This window comes from Hyperoodon ampullatus (assembly GCF_949752795.1).
Source record: "Hyperoodon ampullatus genome assembly, chromosome: 2".
Taxonomy (NCBI): Eukaryota; Metazoa; Chordata; class Mammalia; order Artiodactyla; family Ziphiidae; genus Hyperoodon; species Hyperoodon ampullatus.
This window is the reverse complement of record NC_136915.1, coordinates 23153093-23178856: the sequence shown is the minus strand read 5'-3', so window position 1 is coordinate 23178856 and position 25764 is coordinate 23153093. Positions and strand designations below refer to the sequence as shown.

General features: G+C 48.2%; 1 protein-coding gene across 1 annotated transcript; it reads right to left on the bottom strand.

Moving 5' to 3' along the window:
- Positions 1-9714: 9714 nt before the first annotated feature.
- SESN2 (sestrin 2) lies at positions 9715-25429 on the bottom strand (the record flags this gene model as incomplete). The annotated part of the gene is made up of 10 exons (XM_079698566.1): positions 9715-9801; positions 10564-10708; positions 13687-13877; positions 14235-14353; positions 14652-14802; positions 15386-15598; positions 15710-15892; positions 16279-16476; positions 18376-18441; positions 25367-25429. The coding sequence occupies 10 exons, from the start codon at positions 25427-25429 to the stop codon at positions 9715-9717; spliced, it is 1416 nt and encodes a 471-aa protein (XP_079554692.1).
- Between the last annotated feature and the right edge of the window lie 335 nt (positions 25430-25764).

The window sequence follows — 25764 nt, the reverse complement described above, 5'->3', positions numbered from 1 at the left end:
TATAAAATTAAATATACAGGGACTTCCCTGGTGGCACAGTGGATAGGACTCCATGCTCCCAATGCAGGGGGCCTGGGTTCAATCCCTGGTCAGGGAACTAGGTCCCGTGTGCATTCAGCAACTAAGAATTTCACATGCCACAACTAAGGAGCCCGCCTGCCACAGCTAAGACATGGTGCAACCAAATAAATAAATAAATAAATAAATATTTTTTTAAAAAAGGCACTGTTCTCTATAGTGGCTGTTACCATTAAAAATAAATAAATAAATGAATAAATAAATATACATTTACCACATGTCCCAATGATTTCATGCCTATGGTTTTACCTAAGAGAAATAAAAATCCATGCCCACACAAATAGAAGCTTTATTCATAATAGCCAAAACTACAAACAACTCAAATATCCATTAACTGGTGAATAGGTAAACAAATTGTGATATATTCATGCAATAATATTATATTTGGCAATGAAAAGGAATAAACTACTGATACACACAACAGCATGATGAATCTCAAAAGCATTATGCTAACTGAAAGAAGCCAGCCACAAAAGCTTACATCATGAATATTTCCTTTTATATGAAATTCTAGAAAAATCAAAACTATAGTGGCAAAGCAAAACCAGTGGTTCTTAGGAGATGGGATTGGGAAAGGGACTGATATTAAAAGAACTCAAGGAACTTTTGAGGGGGGATTAAAATATTCCATATCATGATTTTGGTGATGGTTAGGTGACTGTATACCTTGGTCAAAACTCAATGAGCTGTACATTTAAAATGGGTAAATTTTATTGTATGCAAATTCTACCTCAGTATGGCTCACTGTAAAAGTTTTGATGCTGGGCTTCTCTGGTGGTGCAGTGGTTGAGAGTCCGCCTGCCGATGCAGGGGACATGGGTTCGTGCCCTGGTCCGGGAAGATCCCACATGCCGTGGAGCGGCTGGGCCCGTGAGCCATGGCCCCTGAGCCTGCGCGTCCGGAGCCTGTGCTCCGCAACGGGAGAGGCCACAACAGCGAGAGGCCCGCATACCGCAAAAAAAAAAAAAAAGAACAACAACGACAAACTAACCTGTAGTGACAGAAAGCAGAGAGTAGGTATCTGAGCGACACAAGATAGGGGATTGGGGGACTCACTGCAAAGCACCACAAGGGAATTTGATTTGGGTGGCAGTTACATAGGTGTGTACTTTTGTCAAAACTCATGGAACTGTGTGCATTTAGAAAGTATGCATTTTATTGCATGCAACTTATACTTTAATGAGTTTTATTTGAAAGGAAAAATAAAACAGGGTAAAGAAATGCACATTAGAGGAGAACACCAACCTCGAAGGGAAGAAAGTAAAACCCAGAGAGCCTGGAGGGTCCTGCTTTTGTTGGTCTATGACTTTGGCTCTGAGCTTTGTTTCCCTCAAATCTTCCCCAAATCTTACCTATCTTTAAGACCTAGCTGAAATGCTGCCACTTCTAGGAAAGTTCCCTGGCTTCCCCAGCCCACAGTGATTTATCTTTGAAGTCAATATTGATTCTGCATATTAAAACAAAAATCCTCCGTAAACGAGTACAGTGCTTTCAGTTTAAATGCTTTCAGCCCACTATTTCAGCTGATTCTCACCTTAACCACCAGTCAGGGCAAGGATTATTCTACCCATTTTAGAGTTGGGAAGACTAAGGCTTAGGAAGGGAAGTAACTCACCTAAATATTACAGCCTCCAATTCCTAGGCCTCCAATGCTCCTTCCCCATTGGAGGGGTGGGTAGAAAGAGCACAGGTCGAAGAGTCTAGAACTCCTGCTAATTTGCTTGGCAGATTCCTGGGCAATATTAATATTGCTAGACCTCAGCTTCCACGGCTGTAAAATGGGTGAAATCCCTGCCTGCCTATGTCCCAGGTTTGTGGTTAGGATTGCCGAAAACAGTCCCTGGTTGGTGAATAAGTGATCAATAAGTATTTAATGCAATCAACACACATAAATTGAGCACTTAACTCTAACACTATGGCAGACAGTGGGGGTACAACAGCGAACAAGGAGACAGGCAAGAAGCAATAAAGATTATGAAAGGTGCTGAAGAGAAAAGGGGTGGAATTAGGTTGAGAAACAGGGATCAGGTCAGAACTCTGACGAGATGATATGGAAGGTGAGGACTGAAGGTTTAGAAAGAGCTAGTCCCCACACAGGTCTGGGAGAGGAGCAGTCTAGGTAGTGGGAATTCTATATTATCTTGCATTTCACAACTCCCATTTCACATATGAGGAAATTGAGGCTATTCATCTGAAAGAATAACATTGACCCAATCCCTGTCTTCCGTTGAAGGGCAGAAGTAAATTAACTAAACAGGTACTCTATGAACATTTTCTCATTTGATCTTGACACTAATAATTTTTGATGGTAATGTTCCCATTTTATAGATGAGGAAATTAAAGAACGTTATCAAAGGTCATATAGGTACTTGGTTCTGTTTACTTACACTCTGCCTCATTCCAGATGGACTTGCACTCAGATGTGAGCCTTGTCTGACTTGTTCCAAAGTCCAAGCTCTCTCCCCGACACCAGATTGACACTGAGAGTCTGAGAGCTGGCTACGGAACTAGCCAGAGCAGAGGCTGAGTCCAAAACTTGGGGAGGCTGTTCTTTCTGGAACACCGTTGCCCATATCCAGCACTAGACCAGGCCTCCTGGTGGATACGAACCTATATTTCACACCTATTTTATTTATTCAGCCCTTACCGCATACCAGGTCCTGCTCTGGGCTCTGGAGATAAAGCAGTGACATGCTAGACAAAAATCCTCTGCCTTCATGGGGCTTGTAGTTGAGTGGGGAGATGAGTGAGCCCCACAATGGTTATAATATTAGACATAAAAAACGCCTTCGTAAAACAGAGGCGCTAGGTAAGCTTAGGTCAAAGGAGGAAGATGTATACTTAGGGTGGAGGTGGGGAACCAGAGAAACATTTTTGGTTGAGGGGATATTTTTCTTTTTTAATAAATTTCTTTCTTTCTTTCTTTTTGGCTGCATTGAGTCTTCATTGCTGCGTGCAGGCTTTCTCTAGTTGCGGAGAGTGGGAGCCACTCCCTGCCGCGGTGTGAGGGCCTGGCACCACGGTGGCCTCCCAGTGTGGGGTGGAGCCCTCAGTGGTGTGGCACACGGGCTCAGTAGTTATGGCTCACGGGCTCTAGAGCGCAGGCTCAGTAGCCATGGTACACGGGCCCAGCCGCTCCGCGGCACGTGGGATCCTCCCTGACCAGGGCTCCAACTGTGTTGCCTGCATTGGCAGGCAGATTCCCAACCACCGCGCCACCAGGGAAGTCCGGTTGAGGGGATTTTTGAGTCTCCATTCCATCATGTCCATCTGTAAAAGGGAGACAATACTAGGCTCTATAGGGCTGTTGTGAAGATGAAATGACGTCATGCTTGTGAATTACTTAGTGGAGGACCTGGCATGTAGGCAGTCCTAAATTAGTCTTACTACTTTCTTCACTCCTTCTTCTAATAAATGCTATCTATTGCCTCAGTTTGGGCCGGTATAACAAAAATATCTTAGACTGAGTGGCATAAACAACATTTATTTCTCACAGATCTGGAGGCTGCGAAGTCCAAGATCAAGGTACCAGCCAGTTGGGTTCCTGATGAGAGCCCTCATCCTTGTTATGTCCTCACATAGTGGAGCGAAAGTGAGAGAGAAAACAAGCTCTCTCCTGTCTTTTCTTAAAAGGGCACTAATCCCATCCTGAGGGGTACACACTCATTACCTAATTACCTTCCAAAGGCCCCATCTTCAAATAACATCACACTGAGGATTAGGATTTCAACATATGAATTTGAGAAGGACATGAACATTCAGTCCACAACATCTGTTTTGTAATAAATAAAATCTCCTTTGAAGACTTCCCATTGCTAATAGGATAAAGTCCAGAACTCTTAATATGCCAGATCTGCCCTAGGCTTTCTTCTTACCTCACCCTTCCTCATATTCTCTCTGCTCCCTCTGCCCTGCCAGGCTGCCTTCCTGCTTCGAATTTTCTCCCATGCTGTTTCCTCTGCCAGAAATCTTTTTTGCTCTGCACCCCGTTCTCCCCTCCCATCCTTGCCCGGTCCTCTCTCATCCTTCATGTCCGAGGTATTTCTCTGGGAACAGTTCCTCTACTGCACACTCTCATGGCTTCCTGTGCTTTTTTCCCCCTGTCCAGGACTCATCACAAGTATTTGTATGATGTTTGTCTTTAACACTGGATTTTAAAGTCCGTGAGGGGGGCTTCCCTGGTGGCGCAGTGGTTGAGAATCTGCCTGCCAATGCAGGGGACACAGGTTCGAGCCCTGGTCTGGGAAGATCCCACGTGCCGCGGAGCAACTAAGCCCGTGAGCCACAACTACTGAGCCTGCGCGTCTGGAGCCTGTGCTCCGCAACAGGAGAGGCTGCAATAGTGAGAGGCCCGCGCACCGCGATGAAGAGTGGCCCCCGCTTGCCATGACTAGAGAAAGCCCCCGCAGAGAAACGAAGACCCAACACAGCAAAATAAATAAATAAATAAAATACTGAATACATAACTACTTAAAAAAAAATCCTAGTTTAAAAAAAAAATAATAAAGTCCATGAGGGCCAGGACTGTATCTGTCTTATTCACTGCTGAACTGCCAGCGTCCGGCAGTGTCTGTGACAAAGTAAACACTTGATAATGTTGGCATGAGTCAAGAAAAGGGGTTTCTCCCTGGAGTTTAGAAACTCGGAATTGGGGCAGAAGCTCAAGGCTTTCCTGAACAGGAACCAACATTGCGGTCAGAGGTGATTCAGACGGGAGGGGAAAGAAATTCTTCTGCTATAATCAGCTGAGACGTGGTGGTTTTTCTCAGAACCAGGAGCATGACTTAGAGATGGTAAAGCATTCAGGCAGTGACTGTACTTAACCTTCTCCCCAGAGATGGCAAGTGACTTGCCCAAGGTCTCCAGCCATGGAAGTGGGGATGGGAGTGAGGACCTTTTCAGCATTGCAGCTGTCGCCTCCAACCTAAGGAAGAGAAAGTCGTGACTGGAAGTTGTAGGACTCCGACACAGGGTGGTGACAAACTATGAAGAGGAGCTGAAGGTTCAGGCTTGTGAGACCACAAGCAAGAAATTTCTCCTCTCTGGTCTTTATTTTCACCATCTATAATGAGTGTCTTAGGATCCTTGGTGGGCAGACTCAGATGGAAATTTGCATATGGGAGGTATATTGGGGATCAGTATCATAGGACAGTGAGAAGCAGGACTGGGCAGAAGTTGGGCTGCAATGCAGCTGCAACCTTGGCCTCAGCTGATCATGAAGGGAGCAGTACAGCTGTGACAATCCTTGAGTTGTTTTGAATGGAAGCAAAGGGGTCAGGTCTTTGCATACTCCTCTCCCATCAACCAGTCACTGGAGGCAGACCAGAGTGCCTGGAGGGGCATAACCGTGGGCTTGGTTGCTCCCTTCAACTGGGCAGTTCCCAGAGAGGCACTCAGCTGAGATCCTTCAGCAACCAACACTCCCAGTGTAGTGGGGGTGTGGGAAGGAATGCGTGCCACAGTCTGGGTTGCACACGACAGAATCTGTTACAGAGGAATGTAGATGAGCAGTTTTCTAACTGTTCCATGGAGGCTTCAGGTTCCAAGAAGGTGCTTCAGTGGGTGGGAAACTGCTCTTTTTCGATGTGTTTTAGTTTCTGCAGAAGTCCAACATATTTCTTTGGAAGAAAAGCCTCTGATGATGCTACATTGTAAATACTCTGACAGCACCTCACATCTCTCCTTTGAGGTGCTGATCACAATTATAATTGAAATAATTAGTTGTATAATGATCTAATGTCTGACTCCTTTACTAGATAATAAATCCCAAGAAGGCAGGAGCCTTGCCTGTCTTGTTCACTGCTCTGTATTCAGGGCATTTACATATTAGGAGCACAACATCTGGTGTTAAATGAAAGAATGACCTTGGCATCAGAACAGCAGGGAAGCTGTTAAAGCTGCACATTTCTGAGCTCTACCTCTAAACACTGGTCCTCTAGGAGATTCTAAAGCACAAAAGGTTTGTGAGCCACTTCATTCCACTTGTCCTAAGGCTCTGGTGAATGTTTGAAACCTGATGGAGACTCACTCATCCAGCTCCTGTTTCTACCCACTCTCAGCAGCCCTCAATCCAAGCATGGTTTCAAAAGTCAAACCAACCAAGAATCAAGTCACCAGAAACTTCTACTAACTCCAACCTGGATAGACATGCCCAGGTCCTGGATTGCAGGTTGCAGAAGTCTAAAACAGATTCACTGGATCCAAACTGGAGCCAAGAGTTTTCAATTCCACATGCAAATCAGCTTGAACATGATTTTTAGAAATACAGAATGAGGGCATAGGGAGTTTGGGGACAAAAGTAATGCTCTGGATGGGACTTCCCTGGCAGTCCAGCCGTTAAGACTCTGTGCTTCCACTGCAGGGGGCATGGGTTCAATCCCTGGTTGGAGAACTAAGATCCCGCATCCTGTGCGGCATGGCCAAACAAAACAAAACAAAAAAAAACAGAGTAATGCTCTGGAGTCAGACTAACAAGGATTCAAATTCTATCTCACTTTCATGATGTTGGGCAGATGTCTGAATACTGAATGGCTCACTAGTTCAAGGTATCTGAACTGTGCTAGGTGCTTTTCATGCATTATTTAATCCACACAACCCTCCTGCGACCCTAAGTATTAATTCTGTTGCATAGATAAGGAAATTGAGGAGGGAGAATTGAAGTAACTTGCTTACGGTCAAACACTAAATGTCAAAGTTGGAATTTGAATCTGGGTCTGTCTGTTATGTTAGTGTTCCCAAGACTCTCACTTGAGGTTCCTTTTCCACATCTGTAAAATGGGACCACCACTCTTTTCTCACAGGGTTGCTGTGAAGATGGAGAGATTACTTTCGAAAACATCTGGCAACAGTCACTCAGTGATGCTACCTGGAAAAGAAAATGTTTTGCCCTCGTTTTTTTCTTTTTTTTTTTTGGCAAACTTGAGGCACAGTGAAATTAATCAACCCTCCCCCTCCCAGGGATAATAAATGACTAAGTCAGGACCAGAATCTAAGTTTTGTACTCCAAGTCTGACTTACTTTCTCTCATACCCTATCAAATGACTCCAGAAGGAAGAATGAGTGTATAGGAACACTGCAAAAATGAAGAAGGGAAAGGGTATAGGAGAGTCAATCAAGGGAGGCTTCCTGGAGGAGACCCAGTTTTCATTTTATGATGGCAGTACTTAGAGGAAGTGGGAAGCCAGCAGGAGAGGTCTTAGCTCTTAGTCATGATGTGGTTTTTCTGATAAGCTTGCTAGAGTTCCTAGTGCCCAGAGAAGCTAAGAAGCTTGACCAAGGTCACACAGCTACTAAATGGCACTGGCACAACTTGGAGTCACATCTAACTCCTTATGCCTGGATCTGTCTCCTTGGTGCTGGGGAGGGAAGGATGAGAAGCAAGTAAGAGTAATGTGATGAGGCAGGAGAAACAAAGGGTCCCCCAGAAATTCTCAAACATCCTCCCTCTGCCACAGGTCAAGGCCTCAGGATCAAGTTGACCCCAGTTGCAATCCTGGTTCCACCACTGACCACTGATGCGGCCTCAGCAATGTCACTTGACCTCTGAGTCTCAATTCCCTTACAGGATTTTGCTGTGGATTCAGAGAAATGACTCCAAGTACCCAGCCCGGGGCCAGGCATAGTGAGAAAAATAAGATGGCCGTTATTATTCCACAGTGCCAGGCCAGCCACAGATGAGTGGCAGGGCTGGACACCCAAGGGACAAAAGTAGACTTTTAGTGCCAACCACTCCCAACCCTGTGGTCGTGGGCACAGTGCTTAACAGGGTAAGGGCTGGCAGGTCAGGTCCATGATGCAATCACAGCTCCCTGCTTATGCCAAGAGGTGAACCATGACCCTTAGGAAATGGAAAAACAGCCCATTAACAAGAAGTACAAAACAAAACCTCAGTGAACTTTTATTTCTCATCATACAGAACTGGTAGCAAAGGTGAAGATTTCTGCACTTGAACACTGAATACTCCTCCCCACCCACCCAGGGACACGTACAGTCATCTTGTCCCCTCTGGAATCCAAACCCCAATGCTGGGGCCTCTTGTCTCCTGCCCAGCTTCATTGCAGGGAGGGCTTTGAGGCCTGAAGGGGGTGCCAGTCGCTTGCCCATGCCTGCACGGGTATGAAATGTGGCACAATGACCAGGCTCCTCTCCTGCCCCACCCGAGAGGAGGGTCAGAAGCAGCAGCAGCTTGGCCCTTGCCTTTCTTCAGTCACCTCCCAACTGGTCAGAGAGGAGGCACATACTGCCGGAGGAAGGGCAAGGGAAGTCATAATTCACAGCTTGTTTGCTACAGAAAGTGCCTGGGATCAGTCCTCGGCTGCTTCTGCCTCCAAGCAATCCACCTAAAATCGAGGAGAAGGGACAGAAATTGGGATGGGGGTGGGGAGGTCCTTGGTAGGTAGCCCGGAGAGACTGACTACAAGAGGGGGGGGGCTCCCCAGAAGCCCTCGAGATCCTGCAAGAATTGCAGTTGGCTGCTGGCTTCAGAATCTGAGTGAAGGCTCAAATATCTCAGAAACTACCCCTCAGTCTGCAACTGTGGAAATGGAGGTCACCTGGCCAGTGCCAGGGCCCACAAAAGAACCCTGGGGTCTCCTGCCTCTCCCCCTGAGCCATGTGCCACCTAAACCACCTAGAAAGGCTTGCTTTTTTGGCAAATGTTTGTGGCAGAGCCATGGGAGATAGCAAAGTGGGGTGCCAGCTTCTGCAGGGCAGGTGCAGCTCTGGGGAGGACAGATTTTTCCCTGTCCTCTCAGACACTGACTATGGCTCTAGGGTTGAGGCCCTGAAGAACCTCACCCATAAAAAACCGAAAACAGAGAATGTATAATATAATACTCCCTCCTCTTCTAAAGGCAAAGTGACCAACAAAGAGTCCAGACTCTCTAGAGATAATCTGCTTGTTTGATGTGCTTGGTCTCTCTCCTGGGGCCTCATACCACCAGGTGTGGGAGAAAAGGGTAAAAGGGTAAACAAAGGAGGTAAAAGGGTAAACAAAGGAGGTCAAAGGAACTGAACTAGGACTGGGGCAACCAGGGAACGAGAGGCCTGCAGGCTGCCTGACAGAACAGGCTTTTGGGGAGCCAGATGCACAAGCCAGCTGTGACCCTGACTTTCACATTGATGGATGAATGGCAGGTGGGAGGTAATGAAGTCTGAGAATGAGGAAGCAGGAGGAAAGGCAAAGCCGCTTGGAGTGTCAGTCCCTGGAGGTGTTTGCCCCTCTCCCTTGGGGGCCAGGCCAGGGACTTCCCAGGCCAGGAAAGCCAGAGTACTTGTGCTGCCCGGGCCCCTGCCTGCTGGCACACAAGTCTGAGCTCAGCCCATTTTCCTTCCTGTGCCCTTGGCCTCTGGGGGTAGGGGCAGGAAGAAGGGCCTTGGTGCCTGGAGATTTGCTAGTCCTCTTCCAGCTCCCAGGGGCAGAGCTGAGATCCCAGAGTCAGTGCAATGATCCTGTCCATTCCAGTGAGAAGGAGGGTGTGGCTCAGGGGCTGCACATCACACACAGGCCCACCACCAGAATAGGGTGGGTGGGCGTGGGACAGGCAGGCTTAGAGTCTGTCTCCAGACAGAGAAGTCCTTGCAGGGAGAAGGATGCACCCAGGGTCAGCTGCTCCAGGCCCAGGTCCTGCACACGAGTCAGGTCATGTAGCGGGTGATGGCGCGGAGGGCATAGAGCAGGGCGGCTTGCATGCGGGCCTCCAGAAGCAGCAAGTTCACATGGACCTGGGGCACAGAACAAGGGCTTGTTGGCAACTGATGTCACTCCTCGCCATCCCCTTCCCTCCCAGACTGCCACTATCCCTGACCACTCATTCTTCCCCACTCTTTTTTTTTTTTCTTTTGGGCATGCTGTGTGGCATGCAGGATCTTAGTTCCCTGACCAGGGATTGAACCTGTGCCCCCTGCATTGGGAGCACAGAGTCTTAACCACCTGACTGTCAGGGAAGTTTCCTACAGAGATGCCTTGACCTTTCCTAAGGCTCTAAGCAACTTGGTGCAAGGACTGTGTTAGAATTTCAAGCACATTTATCCCTATCACGGCTAATCTCTTCATCCCCCAAAACTAAAAACAATAGCTACCCCTGACAGCTATTTGGGATCAGAGGTTTACATTCATTTTCTTATTTTATCCTCCCAGCAACCTTGAAAGGCAGGCAGTTTTTATTCCTATTGTAAAGAAAACAAGCTTAGAGGCAAAATGACCTGCCCAAGGTCACATGACTACCAGGTAATAAGGTTATGATTTGAACCCAGGTCCTTCTGGCTGCCACTGAGGACCCTGTGAAGCACACTCCTACTTTACAGGTGAGTAAATGGAGTCTGAAACCACACAGTGGAGTAGGACATGAACCCAGGACAATACACCCAGGAGCCCCATCTGGCAGAACAGACTTAGTCTAGGGCACCTCACTGGGTCCCGACCCCTTGCTTCCTCCATGGGCCAGTCTGTCTGCTTCCGTCCTGCTCCTACCCCAAGAGCCGCACCTTCTCTGAGTGGCGGAAGTGCCTCCAGAAGTGGTTGTACATTCTTCGGGTGGTCTTCTCTGGATAGCAGGCCACTGTCTTGATATAGACCTTGAGGTTCCGCTCCAGGAGCTGGTTCACCTCTCCGTAGTCATAGTCATCATATCTGGTTGGAAAGGCCCCAGTAGCATCACTTACCCTCTGATCCCACAAGTATCTCCTCTCCCCAGTCCCACCCTGCAGAAGGAGGAACAGAGAGTGGCAAGAAAAGGCAGAAGGTAGGAAGCAACTAGAAACTTCGTTCCTCTTAGAAAAACAGCTGATGTCATATATCACAGGCCACTGGACCCGTAGGGGAATGCACAGAGGGTGAGCATGCTGTATTGACCATGTGAACATGTATTCATGGCATCCTCAAAACTACTGTACACTACTGTATACAAAACTATTGTATCCAATTTATTGTATTTCATCAGCCTCAATTTTATAGATGAAACTGAGGTTCAGAGAAGTGAAGTCACCTGCCCTAGGTCACACATCTGGGAATGGGATTCAAACTCAGCTCTGCCCGACTCCAAGGTCATAGTCACTACTTTACAGCTGAGGCCATGCATGGAAGATGGGGCAGGAGATCAATGCAAATATTTACCCTGGAGAAGGAAGAGGGAAAGAGAAAAAGGAGCCGGTAGTCATTTTACAGATGGGCAAACTAAGGCCTGGGGACGGCAATTAGCTTGTTCAAAGTCAATGAGCAAGTTGGTGACAAGCTTAGAAGCCACTTTGTCACTCCCTAGTCCAGTGAGCCAGTGAGTCATCACAGATCAGTGAGGATAAGGAAGACTGGTTTAATTTTTCTTTATTTTTTTTTAAGTTAAAAAAAAATTTTTTTTTTGGCCACGCCACACGGCACGTGGGCCCTTAGTTCCCCGACCAGGGATCGAACCTGTGCCCCCTGCAGTGGAAGCACAGTTTTAACTACTGGACCACCAGGGAAGTCCCAGAAGACCAGTTTTAGACTAGAGGACAGATTTGGTAGACAAAGGTTTAGGAGTGAGGGCCATGTTGGAGAGTGGAGGAGCCTGGACCTGGCAGCTGGGCAGGAACTAGCCTGTGCCACACACACCCTAAGATGCCCGTCCATCCTTGGCCTTCCCTGACTTAGAAACCTGCCAAGGAGGTTGGCCAGAAGGAGGCTGGCCAAGCACAACTCAACCCACTCAGTGAAATATGATTTACAGCTAGTAACGCACAGAAACGCACATTTTTCTACAAGGAACATGTACCTTTTTAAAACTTTGGGGATTTTTTTTTTTTGATGCTTGGAATAATAGCTAAACTAGAAAAGCAAGAAAAAAAATCATGTGTTCTCTAAAATATGCTCTCATTTGATTAAACTGAGTAAAATAAATACAGTAGACAAGAAAGTCTTGTTTTTGTAAAATTATATATGTTTTGGTCATTTGTGCATGGAAAAAAGACAGGAAAGAAATATTTGACAATAATAAGAGCAGGTGGGATTATGGATGATTTTTATTTTCTTCTTTTTGTTATCTGTTTCCTAAATTTACTAAAAATCTGGCTCTTTACAAACATCAAGCATATCTTTTAAAAAATGAAATAACAATTATAATTTCAACTATACAAAAGCAACTACATAAGAAAGAAAAAAAGCAATGGAGGAAAACATCTCAGAATGTGGATGTGGTTGTGGAGTAGTAGAATTTAGGGAAATTGTTTCTTTCTTTAATTCTTTAAATTTCCCACAACATTATCAGAGTGAGGTTTTTAAAAATAAAAAAAATTGTTCTGTGTATATTTTTGACAAGTAATTTCACATCTAGGGTTTACCTACAAGGACTTAGGCATAGGGCTTCCCTGGTGGCGCAGTGGTTAAGAATCCACCTGCCAATGCAGGGGACACGGGTTCAAGCCCTGGTCCGGGAAGATCCCACATGCCGCGGAGCAACTAAGCCCGTGTGTCACAACTACTGAGCCTGAGCTCTAGAGCCTGCGAGCCCCAACCACTTAGCCCACATGCCGCAACTACTGAGCCCGTGCTCCGCAACAAGAGAAGCCAGCACATCGCAACGAAGAATAGCCCTCACTCGCCACAAGTAGAGAAAGCCCGCGTGCAGCAACGAAGACCCAGCCAAAATAAATTAAACGCAGCCAAAATAAATTAAATAAATAAATTAATTAATTGAATAAAAGGACTTAGGTATAAAACTAATCATTGCACATGGTATTTGTCATAGTGAAAAACTGCAAACCACCTAAATATCCAACAATAGGGAAATGGTTGGATAATTACACTTCATCCATAACAACACTACACAGTGGCTAAAAAGCATGAAAGATGTATTCACACCAACAAGGAAGGTGGTTCACAATAGATTATTAGGTAAAAAAAGCAAGTTGCAGAATATATCAAGTATGATTCCATCAATTAAAAAAAAACTACTCAAAAAAGATCAGAAAATACTTAGGTAACAGAATGAAAATGTAATTCATCATATACCACACAGAGACAACCATTATCAAATAACATCTTACGGTACAGCCTTCCACACATTTCCCATGCATGTACACACTTTTAGTTTAAAGAGAAAAAAAAAGGAACAAAAAGAAGATTCTGGTTGGCAGCCAGCTTTCTTTTCTTTCAATACATTTTGACCATTTTCCCATGGCAATATAAATAAACCATGATTATAATTTTTAATAGCTGCATAATATTTCACTGAATGGACATGTCATTATTTAAAATCCCCTACTGTTGGCATTTCTGTTGTTTATTATGAGAAGAAATGCTACTTGGAATGAAAATACAAATATAACTCTCTCTCTCAATATATATATATATATATATATATATATACACACACACATATATATGCACACACACACATACATATACATACACACACACATATATATAAAATCTCCCTAGTTATCTCTGGGGGTCAGATTAAAGAGTTTCAAAAGGTAAGCATGGCTATTATCTTTTATAATCAGCAAAGAAATACATTTGCTTTGAAAAACAATATAGGCAGGAAGAAAGGGAAAGAAAAACAAACAGAAAAAGGAAACAATTGTGAGCTCAGATTGAGGGCTTGCAATACACTCATGCCCTGGTCTTGCACTCACCTGATGCCAAAGACGCAGTGGATGTAGTTCCAGATGGCCCTGCGGAGCATGGAGGTATCTACTCCGCTGTGCATGGCAATGGTGTTGTAGGTGAGGCTATAGGCTGCCTGGAACTTCTCATCCAGCAGCTGCCCACCCTCGGGGTAGAGCCGCTGGATCAGTGAATAGCCATGGTCCTCCCAGGTATAATCCTGAGGAATGTGGGAAGGGGTCAGTGAGGAGACTGTTTGGGGCCCAAGGCTAGCCGGAGAGATGCCATCCTCTGGAGCACACCTTGGCTCTCCATAATGTGTCTCTCCACCCCCACAGATCTAACCCGCTGCTTGGTCTGGACCTGAGAAGCTGAGGAGGATGCAGCTTGGTGATGACTTCCTGCTTGTGATCAGGATCCCCTGAGCTTAGGGCACAGGTGGGTCCCTTCACATCCAGGGTTTCCCACTTCCCTCGTGGAATCCTGAGGGAGAGAAGGTGCCCAAATCTCTAACTACATAAACCACCCACCCCTGCTTGTTTGTAAAGCAATAGTAAGACCAGTGGGGAGAGCCTACCTGGGCGCGGAAGGTGGGGGGCGCCTGAGTCCCCCGCCGGGTGAAGTCCTCGTATCCGAAAGTGGGGTCTTCCACAAAGCACAGCATGTCTGAGTTTGGAGAGGGCTCCAGGATGTCCGCTGAGGACGTCAGAAAGAGCTCATGGTGAGGCCAAGGCATGGAGCACAGTGGCCTCCACTCCTGATTAATCACCATTAGGGGGCTGGGGAATGCAGAGTAGGGGGCCAGAGAAAGCCCCTCGCCACATCGAGTGGGACCAGGACTTCGGCAGGAGCCAGGCCTGGGGGAGGAGGTAAATCAGGCCTGTGGTGGCTGGGATGTGGCTGCAGAGGTGCAGTGCGTGGAGGTACCTGCTTCCCAGCAGAGATGATGTAAGGAGGGGGCGGCCCCTGAACCTGGATGCCTGTGACCCTGTACCTGAGGGGGTCACCAGCAGGCTCTCTGACTTCTCCAGCTCAAAGCGGCTCTCCATCTCCTCCTGGGAGGCCCCCTCATCCCGCAGCAGGCTCTCCTGCAGCTGCCTCATGCGCTCCATCAAAGCTTCCACATCGCGGGCGGCCTCAAAGCCCTGCAGGAGAGACCTGGTGGTGGCCACCTACTCTTCCTCCCTGGGCCCCAGAAACCCCACACGTCTTTCCCACATGCCGGGCCTTCCCGAAGGATCGTAAAAGCCCCGTGCCTCCTCTGTGCCAGCCACTGCACTGGACAGCTCACATGGCCTGTGCTTCCCAAAGTGATGTTTAAGAGTGAGAGAATAGACACGGCTTCTCTGAGCATCAACTTCCCTCACGGGAAAGGGCTTTTTAAAGTATCTGTATTTTAAAAATACAAACAAATAAGTCACTTTATAGAATGAGAGGCAAACTTTGTATTTTTAAAGTTCTAAAAGTCAGTGACTTTAAGCCCACGGGGCTCCATGCCGAGGCCAGTCACATGGTTATTTCATCTCATCTTCACAACCCTTTATGAAGTGCGAGTCTTTATCCTCATTTCCCAGATGAGGAAACTGGGTTTCAAAATCAAATAACTTTTCTAAGGCCTCTCAGTGTGCGATAGGGAGGCAGCTTCAGATAGGGAGGTGCTGTCTTCTACCCAAGGACCAGGGGCCATGCCAGCTTCCTCTCTCACCAAGACTGAAGCCCGTGACTTACCCCAGTGTGGTTCAGTGGGTCCCTGCTGGGGGGTGTGCTCTGCTCACTGGGGGGTGAAGGGGCCTGGGGGCCGGGGCTGCCCTCGGGGTCCCCCTCAGGGAGGATGCCACAGCCGAACACGAAGGAGGCTAGCGAGTGGCAGTGGGTGAGGAGGACCAGGGCCTGGATGAGCTCGGCCAGGGACCAGCTGTGCTCGCCTGTCTTCAGCAAGGCCTGGAGAGAAAAGGAAAGGTCAGACCTGCTCAGTGCCTGCCCTGGGCTGCCTGCCATGCCCCAGCCCGGCCCCCGTGCTCCCTTGGGGACCCGCCTCTCCGCCCACTGCACCTGGATGTGTTCCTTGGTGATGAGCCACGGCCGATGCGCCAACAGCTTGTTGATCTCGCTGAGCTTGCGCAGCTTCTCAGGGGCACGGTGGAGGCCAAGCAGCCACTCAGGGTCACCGCCAGTCTGCAGAAACTCAGCCATGTGGGAGCCCACCAGGTAGGAACACTGGTGGCGGGCGGCGGCCTGGAGGGGGTGGACAGAGCCCAGATCACCCTCTTCTTTCTGTGCCCTGCTCGGGTGGGTACCCCATGGAGGGAACATCACAAGCCTCACTGTTGCCTGAGAGGCAGGAAACTTAGGTTCTAACCCCAGCTTTGCCACTGGTTTGTTGTCCTCCCTTGGACAGGTCACCTGACTCCTTCGTGCCTCAGTTTCCCAATCTGCAAAGCAGGCATTAAATATGCCTCTCTTCAAAATCTAAAATTCGATGAATGGTCAGATAAAGCCAGGGCTTTGCTTTATGCTGCCCCTCCTCCTTGTTTGTGGAATCAAGCCCCCAGCAAAGAGATCTGAGGACCGAATCCCCCAATGTGTCCACCCCTACAAAAGTCAGGCTCAGACAGGCTCACCATGATGGCGATGTAGTGGCGCCAGGAATTGGCCAAGGGCCCATCCGTGTGCAGCAGCAGGTAGTGCAGGCGCCAAAAGCTGGTAAAGTAGTCGGGGTGCAGGCCCATCACCACTGCCAGGTTGTCCACCCTCCCGGAGGACATCAGCGCCTCCAGCCCCAGGTGTTGCTCAAGGCTCTCGGCTCCCTCCCGAAGGACCTGCCAAGCAAAGGTGAGGAAGGGATGGCTTCCCCTCCTGCCCTCCCCACCAAAGAGACCGACATATTCATTGCATTCATTGGGATTTTAATAGCAAGGAACTGAAGACAACCACCATGTCCAAAAAAAGGAGAACAGGGGAGGAAAAGATATTTCATTAAATGATTAAACAAATACTTATTAGACACTTTATATAATACTAGTTGATACTTATATAATGCTCGCTAAGTGCCAAGCACTGTTCAAACACTTTACATATATTAACTCATTTAATATTCACAACTATGAAATTAGAGACCTGTTTTCTCCAATTTTAGATAGGAAGCCCCAGGCACAGAGATTAAAGTACAGCTTCTCCTGCTTTCGTAGAGCTTCTGTTCTTTTTTCTTTTTTTTTTTTTTTGGCTGTGCCGGGTGGCTTGCGGGCTCTTAGTTCCCCAACCAGGGATTGAACCCAGGCCCTCGGCAATGAAAGCGCAGGATACTAACCACTGGACTACCAGGGAATTCCCCACAGAGCTTCTATTCTAATAGTGCAAATCCATGCAGTCATTGGAGGTGGATGCAAAATAGTTCACATTTCCTGAGTGATTTCTCCATGCCAGGTCTGAGTTTGGAGCGTTCCCTGCCTGCATTATCTCACTGATTCTTCCCAGTTACCCTGTGAGGTGAATACTATTATTTTCCCCCACTGACACATAAGGGAATCAAGACCCAGGGAGATTTCATTCTGTGCTCAAGGTTACAGATCTGGTAAATGACAGAACCAGGATTCAATTCCTGATTAACCCCAAAGCCTATTTCTTTCCTTTATTACAGAACAGGAGTGGTTACTTATAAATGAAAAAATAAAAGATAAGAACAATATTTGAGCTTAAAATTCTGGGCTACCAACATAAATAATCAGCGGGTGGTTGTGTGCTTTCCACTTACAAAGGGTGGAAGGAACTGAAGGGTTTAGACGTTTGTTAACAGCTCATTAACTGCTTGGCCTACACATTTAGGAGAGCAAGGAGGACAAGGAACTATTTGTCTTTGTTCACTGAAGGCCAAAGAAAAAGAAGGAAACTATTATTTTTTAATTTGCCTGTTCATGTGTTTTGAAGTTTCCCCCACCACCAGGCACACACTGGAGTGTCAGTTCCATGATGGCAAGGATTTTTGTTTGTCTTGTTCTCTGCTGTATCCCCAGCACCTAGAACAGTGCCTGACACACATTAATCATTCAGTAGATATCTGTTAAATAAATGAATGGATGACCTGACTCAGTAGATGAAAGGTGTCTCTGTTGTATTAAGTGAAAAAATAAAACATAACAACCAAAAAAAACCACACCAAAAACCCAAATAAACAACAACCACAAAACCATGTTATAAACTATGACCTTGGCTCTGTATGAAAAAAAGTCTGGAAAACAGTGGCAAATGGTTAACAGTGATTATCTCTGTGGGAGTGGGATTGTAAGAGACTAAAGCTTTCTGAAACATTGGAAATTTAAAAATAATGAACAAAAAAAGAAAAATAAAATAAAAATAATGAACACATATTACTTTTGAAGTCGAAAAAAACTTTAATACACGTACAGTCAAGGATAAGAAGATAAACATGCATAGTTCTATCTTCTTAAGGAAATACAAGTCTTGTTCTGGGAATCACAGTTTGCTCATTACCTAGCTGTGTTATTATCACTTTATCTCTCTGAGCCTGTTTCTTCCCAGCAAGATGGGGTTGATATGCCTGCCTCACAGAGCTGTTTTGTGGATTAAATGGGTCAAGAACCTGAAGGGGTAGTTCCAAACCTGCAATTTCAAGAGACCAGCAAAGCCCCCACACACACTCAATGCCCCATGTCCTTTCTTCCCAGGGACCAACAACAATTCCTAACCCCTTCCAAGCTTACCTCCTCCACTGGAATGAAGGCGCTGGGCCCTCGAGGGCCTCGCCGAGCCCGGCTCTCCCTCTGCTCCTAGAAGGAAACACATCATGGTTAGATGGAGGTAAAAGCGAGGACTAAGAAGATAGCTCTCTCTCCAGTTTTCTCCTCCTATCCGAGGGGTCACACTAAGTTTTTTTTTTTTTTTAGGCTGCACCATACGAAATCCAGGATCTTAGCTCCTCGATCAGGGATCGAACCCGGGCTCCCTGCATTGGGGGCACAGAGTCTTCACCACTGGACCACCAGAGAAGTCCCCCACACTGAGCTTTTAAAATCACCTTTCTGGCCCACCTTGCATGAAGCAGTCAGGTGGAGATATATACCAGTTTGGTGGGTGAAGAAAGGGTAAAGCGACCAAGAGAGCTTACCCCACAGGCTGAGTTCTTCAGGAACTGGGAAGGGACACAGGAGCCCACTATATAGCCCCAAGGGAAATATACAGCCACTGTGCTGCACATTTCCAGGAGGCCACCTTCTTGGCAGCCCTGGAGAACCTACAGAAGAAGTCCCCTTGTTCGTATCCTGAAGCCAGGTTACCAAGTCCCCTAGATTCCTATGATGCAGCTTCAGCCTCTCTCAAACCCACAGCCTCATCGATGGTCTCCCTGCGTCCACAGCCCCGCCCTCTCCTATCCATCCTCTACCAAGTTAACAGAACTAATGAATAAATAAAACATCCTCCCCCAACCCCACCTCTGGGACCAGGAGCAGATCTAGTGAGTACATGATCCTGGTGGTTTCTAAAGAGGGCAAACTTTCTGTAGCCAGAGTGAACTTTCTCGAGTGCAAATCTCATCACTGGCTTAAAACCCTGCCTCTGCCTCCTGTAGCCTCCCAGGCCATTAGTGGCTCAGGCCCACTGTGCTCACACTGGTCACACCTTTTGCAGAGCTAACTCTGTCTTCCAGGGTCTAAGAACCTTTCTTCTGATCCTCATCTGTGACCCCCCAATTCCCAACGTTTTTGCTTCTGAAAATGTTGCCTTCTAATTGTCTGAGATAGGTCTCCCTAATACCAGATCACATTCTGTGGAGAATGGAGCCAGGTAATTCACACTAGTCTGTGAATGAAGAAAACAGAGAAAGCAGAGAGGCGTGGAGGGCAGGGCGGTACAATGCTGATGGTAGCAGCTATTCTGACGTGGCTGTATTGGAGCCTCTATGGAAACCACCAGTTTTATTTATCCATTTGTTTTGATACCTGGGAGGGGGCTCTCAGCACTGGCCTTAGAAACAGTTTATCCAAACCAGAGTCACACCCTCACTGGACAGAGACGGTGTCCTCCTAACTCTCCCCATCTCATTCAAATTTAGACTTACTGCTAATCCTCAAGTGTCCAGGGACTAAAGATTATAATTGAACCTTCCTTTTCACATAGCCAAAAACCTCCTGAGGGAGGCAGAGCTCTGGGGCTCTGAAAGACCACAAAGGAAAGAACAAGGGTACAAAAGTCCCAGGCATGAGTACCAATTCTGCTGCCACTAACTTGCTGTGTGACTCTGAGAAAGTAACCTAAACTCTCTGGGCCTTAATCTTGGACAAAGAAGGTAGCTGGGCTGACTGCTTAGGCCCCTTTCAGCCCATACTTCTGGGATCTACCAGGCCAGCCTGGTCCAAGTCCAGCATAGAAACCACCAGAGTCCCCAAGCACTTCCGTTTCACCTTCCCTCCTCCCTCACCAAAGAGAAAAAAAAACCTAACAGCTCTGTCTGGGAGATAAGGATTGCTGACTCCACAAACTGGGCCTCCCCCTCAGGGGACCTAAGGACAGATAGAAAACCACAGCCAGGTGTGGTGGGGAAGGGCAGGAAGGAACTGGGGGAGTTGGGGGGGGTGGGACAGGGAGGGCCCACCAGGGTACTAGCGAGGGACAGTGAACAGCTTTGGGAATCCCTTCCCACTCTAAAATCTGCCCCAGGAGCTGTCAAGGGAAGAAACTGATGCCTGTGGGTCTTTAAATGATAGGTCTGGATCTACCAACATTATCAGCCCTGATGAAGATGATGATGATGATTGTGACGACAGAATACTGTTAAAAGATAGGGGCTCTTGACACAAACTGTCTGGGCTCAAATGACAACTCCACCACCTATTATCTGCTAGCTATGTGAGCCTCAGTTTCCTCACCAAATTACAGGGTAATAGTACCTACTGTCACTGGGTAGTCATGAGGATGTAATGAGGTACTGCCTGTATAGGCCTTAGCTCAGTACCTCTGTCACAGCAAGCACTTAACAAGTCAGAGATCATTAACCTCATTGTTATTTCAAACAAGGGCCTCTCAACCCAAGCTGCACATTTAGAATCCCTTTGAGAAGCTTTTTAAAAAATACCAATGCCAAGGCCCAGCAATTCTAATTTAAGTGGGTGGGGCCCAGCATAATTTGCCAGGGAGGGAGTGCCATTGTTTCACACCATTTATTGATCACTTTCTCAATTATAAGGCACCGTGTTAAGTGCTTTCCAGGTGGAACCAGAATTAATCTGTTCACTCAACAAATATATATATATATTTTTTGCGGTACGTGGGCCTCTCACCGTTGTGGCCTCTCCCGTTGCGGAGCACAGGCTCCAGACACGCAGGTTCAGTGGCCATGGCTCACGGGCCCAGCCGCTCCGCGGCATGTGGGATCCTCCCGGACCGGGGCACGAACCCATGTCCCCTGCGTTGGCAGGCGGACTCTCAACCACTGCGCCACCAGGGAAGCCCAACAAATATTTTTGATGACTACGTTGCAGGCAGCAAGAGTACAGGAGTGAAAAGACAAAATCTTAGCTTTCCCAGAATTTACGATCTAAAGGAGAAAGACAATCAAACAAATGATGAATAGGATTTCAAATCATAGATTATATAGATGGGTGGGGGAGTGTGTGCAATATGTCAGTCCTAGTAGACAGGGAAAGCCACTGAGGAGACAACCTTTAAGTTGATATCTAAATATCAAATATCTAAATGAGTTGATGGGCCTGTAAAGGGCCTATAAAGATCTAGGGAACCAGCATTCCAGTCAGAGGTAACAGAAAGTGCAAAGCCCTGAAGGCAAGACCAAGTAGATTCTAATCCAGAGCTCCAGTACCCTGAATGCTTCCCCAACCTAGACACCCAAAACTTGAGAGGAAGCAGACAGGGCAGGGGCCCACCACCAAGAGATGACACCTCCAAATCAGCCCTCCCCTACTTCCTGGGGTAGGAAGTCAATAATAATAATGGTGGGTAACAACGCTGATTACCATTGGTGAAGCATTTATTTCATGTGCACGTTAAGGGAGTTCTACTACCAGAGCTCCCATTTTACAGATGGGGAATAAGGTTCAGAGAGGTCAAGTCACTTCCGGTCACTCAGACAGGAAGGAGGTAGCAGAGTTAGGATACAAATCAGGTTTCCTCAACTGCAGAAACTTCCTATTCTCTAAACTTCTCAAGGTCTCAGAAGCCCCAAGGCTTTGCCTCTGAGGTTCACCAGGAATGAGAAGCTCCTTCTCCGTCTACATTCCCAGGGGATCCACTGCCCCAATCACAGCCCTTGTCATCCTGCCTTGTTTCTTACCTTGAGAGCACACACTGGATCTAGTTCTCTGTTGTTATCCCAGAGTTTAGCACAGTGAGTCCAATAAAACTTTCTGCTATGATGAAATATTCTTTATCTGCACTGTCCAATAAATATGGTAGCCCCTAGCCACGGTGGCTGAGCATTTGAAGTATGACTAGTGCAACTAAAAACTGAATTTTTAATTTAAAAAAATCTGATTTATCTAAATTTCAATAGCCACATGTGGCTAAGGGCTACCATATTGGACAGTGCAGGTTCAGCACACCAGATAAAGGCAAGATCCCCACCCTGACTATGCGGATAAAGAAAGGAAAACCAGAGGGGGCGGGTGACCTACCCAAGGCAACACAGCTAGGATGGGGCAGAGGGAAAACCAATGAGTTCCAACTGAGGGGACCCCACAGGGCAGCAGGAACACTGAGGTCAGACAGCCGTCTGGGTGGCCACTCAACGGAGAGGGCTTCAGGCAAGTTGTAAAGAGAGGATAATCACCTCAGAGCTCAGCGTCTGGCTCTTGATTTAAGCGCTCACTAAAAGTTACCTTTCATATCAGCTTTCATATTACCCTTCACTAGCACACTGGTTGCATCTAATCTTCATCAGTTTGGGGGTGGGGGTGGGGGGTCTCTTCTGCACACAAGGAAAGATTAAGGTTCCAAAGGTTAAGCGCCAGCTGACAAGAGGCCAACCTGAGATTTGAATTCAGCTCAGTCTGGCTTGCAAGGGTTCTGTCCACCACCCAGATCAGCCTCTTGGAGTAGCCCCAGCCTTTATTTCTTGGTATCCTATCCAGAGCCTGCAGCCTCCAGGACTCAGCTATGGAGACCTTTGAGATCACTCTGCCAGCTGGGAAGGGGCAGAGACTCCCCTCCCCGTGGGCTGCTGAACTCAAGATACTTGCCTGGGCTTACACCTGAGAGGGAGACAGAGCCCAAGCAGCCTCTGATCTCCAGCCTTGCAGGGAGGGGTGTGTGAGTGGTGCATATAAACTCACATGCCCACCATGATCTGGCCGATTTCTCACAACCACCTGGAGGGAAATACGTCTTCTTATCCCTTCTTCAGAGACAGCTCACTGAGGTTCTTTTGGAGCTCAGATCTGACTTCAAAGCTTGCACAGTTCACAAGGGTCAGCTAAGCCAACAAGGGGCAAATGGTTACGAGCACCTATTAGGTACTAAGAACAGTGCTGGGGATGGGACCTACAGAGTGTTTCTAGTCTAGCAAAGGAGACAGACAAGAAATTCCTGATTACACAACTGTTATACTGTAATTGGGATAATAGCTCCTGCAATGGAGAAGGGGAACAGGAAGCAGGTATGCAGAAGGGAATTATCTGGTGGGGAAGGAAAGACTTCCCTGAGGCAGTGATGTTTCAGGAAGTGATTCTAGACCCCAAGAGGGCTCTGAGAATATACCACCAGTACGAGAGTGAAGTGTCTGAAGGCCTTGACCCGGTGAAAGCATGTGTGGCGAAGTGATGGGAGTTGAGGGGACTGTGCATTCCTTGTTCATACTTGTCCAACTTCCCTTGGGCCTTGGGCACCCGGCTCTGTAAGTTCAGCACCCTACTGTCGTCTAAAGATTCTGCTTAAAACAGACATTTCCCCAAGGTCCTCTTTTCTTCAGAGAGAATATGTAGAAAGGGGTCAGACATCACCAGCTTCCCCCCACCCCCGCCTGCTGTTGACAGCTGGCTTCCATCTAAAGGCCACACCCTCAGAGCCTTCCCAGTCCACCTGGGGCACACTCTTCTCCCCAGATCACTTCCCAGACACTGTCCCAAAGAGGGATGGACCAATTCTCACCTCAGGCAGGAGGGGCGGGCTCGGACACCCCCTTGTGAGACATTCTGGGGAAAGGGAAATATGTGCTGTGGCCACAATCTAAAAATAGCTAGCGTGTTTGATACAGGACGTAGCTGCTATGCTCTAGGCACTGTGCGTTGGCCTTTGCATGTATTCTCAGTTAATTCTCCCAACAGTCCTTTGGAAATATGACCAAATCTCCACAGGAGGAAGTTGCTGATCATAGAAGTGATCATTTGGCCAAGGTCACACAGCAAGTAAGTGGGAAGGCTGCCACATGGACCCGGAGCACGCCTGCTCTAGTGCCCAGGTGCTCCAATAAATAAAATTATTTCCATAAAGAAGGAAAAGACAGAATAAGGTAGCTTGGTCAAAGTCACGCAACTGAGAAGTGGCAGGAGCAGTTTTTGTCCCAGCACTTGGGGATCCTAAACCATGACAGGGAAAGGTGACAAGCTAACAGAAAACCGGGGACCCCCGGAAACCAGGCTGCTCAGAGAAGTGCAGCTGTTTTTCCCAGGGTCACAGTTCAGGACTAGCACTTGTCTGACTCCCAACCCCAGTAAGACACTTGCGCCAGGCTCCATGTCTGTAAACTCAAGAAACAAGCAAAACTCTCCGTTGTGTCAAGCACACTTGGAAATCCTAGAGACACTCGAGCCAAAGAATGAGCTATTCTGCTGGGTTAGTGAAGGAAGCCTCTCTATAGCCCCTCCTGGGCCTCAATTTTCTCATCCCGTAAATTGGGGCTACTATTAATGGTACAGCTCATATTTTGCTAGTTTAATCCTGAGGACTCAGCGAAAAGGCAAAGCCGGAGCCTGGCATCCAGTAGGTGCGTAATAAATAAGATGGCCATTGTCCGTGGCGGTGGTAATGGGGGAGGGGGTGTCAGATTGGGTCCAGCCGTATTCCCAGCCTTACTGCAAAGAGAGTCCCTCCAAAACAAACTTCTGGGACGTCAGACCACTTAGTAGGGCACAGCCAAATCGGCGCTTGGCTTCTGGTGTCGCGGCCAGGGTTTTCCCCCTCTCCCCCGTGCTTTGGCCGCGGCGTACCCGGCAGCCCGCCAAGGCCCCGAAGCGCCCACGCCCCCAATCCAAATCGGGGGTGCAGGTGGGGGCGGCGGACGAGATCGACCTCCGTTGGCCAGCCCCAAGTGCTCCAATCCCCGAGCGGGGGCACTGCAGCGGGTACAGATCCTACCTAGAAACAGTTCCTCTAGCCCCAGCCTAGAGGAAGGGATCTGCGGAAGGGGGCGGGGAGGAGGAGTGGTCGGGCCGCTGCGCCGGGATTTGCCTGGACTTGAAGACTCCCTAGACCAGGGCCCAAACCCAAGATAACGTCGAGAAGGCTCCCCTCTCTTTGGCCAGGAGTCCAAGGGAGCCTTGGAGGGCTCTACAGCCCCGGGGGTAGGGGGAGGAGGCGGAGGGAGCCGAGGCTGCCAGTTGATGCAACCCCACTCCGGCTTGCGCGCTCCACTCCCCCTCCCCGAGCCGGGTGGGGGTTGGCTCACAGACTCAGCTCGCGACAGCCCGAAGCTCGGACGCGGCTCTGGGTTCAAGGGAAGAGTGGCGTCGCTCGACCGCTGCTTACCTCTCCGGCCCCGGGCAGGTAGCCCTTCAGCTCGGCGCGGCACTCGGAGTCCGCAACGATCATGGTGTGCGCCAGGACCCAGCCGCGGCTCGCCGACCGCCCGTGCACCCGAGGGGCTTTCGGACCGACGCGCGCAGGAAGCCGGGACTGCGGGCCGCTGGGGAGGTTCTAGAGCCCCGGGGTGTCTCTCGGGGTTCCAGAATGCTCCGAAAGCCCAGGATCCGGGAACGGCCGCCGCTGCTCTGGACTCCCCGCTCGTCTGGCTTCTGGATGGTGAATGGCCTCGGGAGCCTGGGATTGGCCGCGGCGCAGGGGTTTTCACGGCCGGGAGCGCCTCGGAAGTCCGCAGTGGCCAGGGCTGCTCGCAAACCCAGCGCTCCTCAGCATCCCCACCGCGG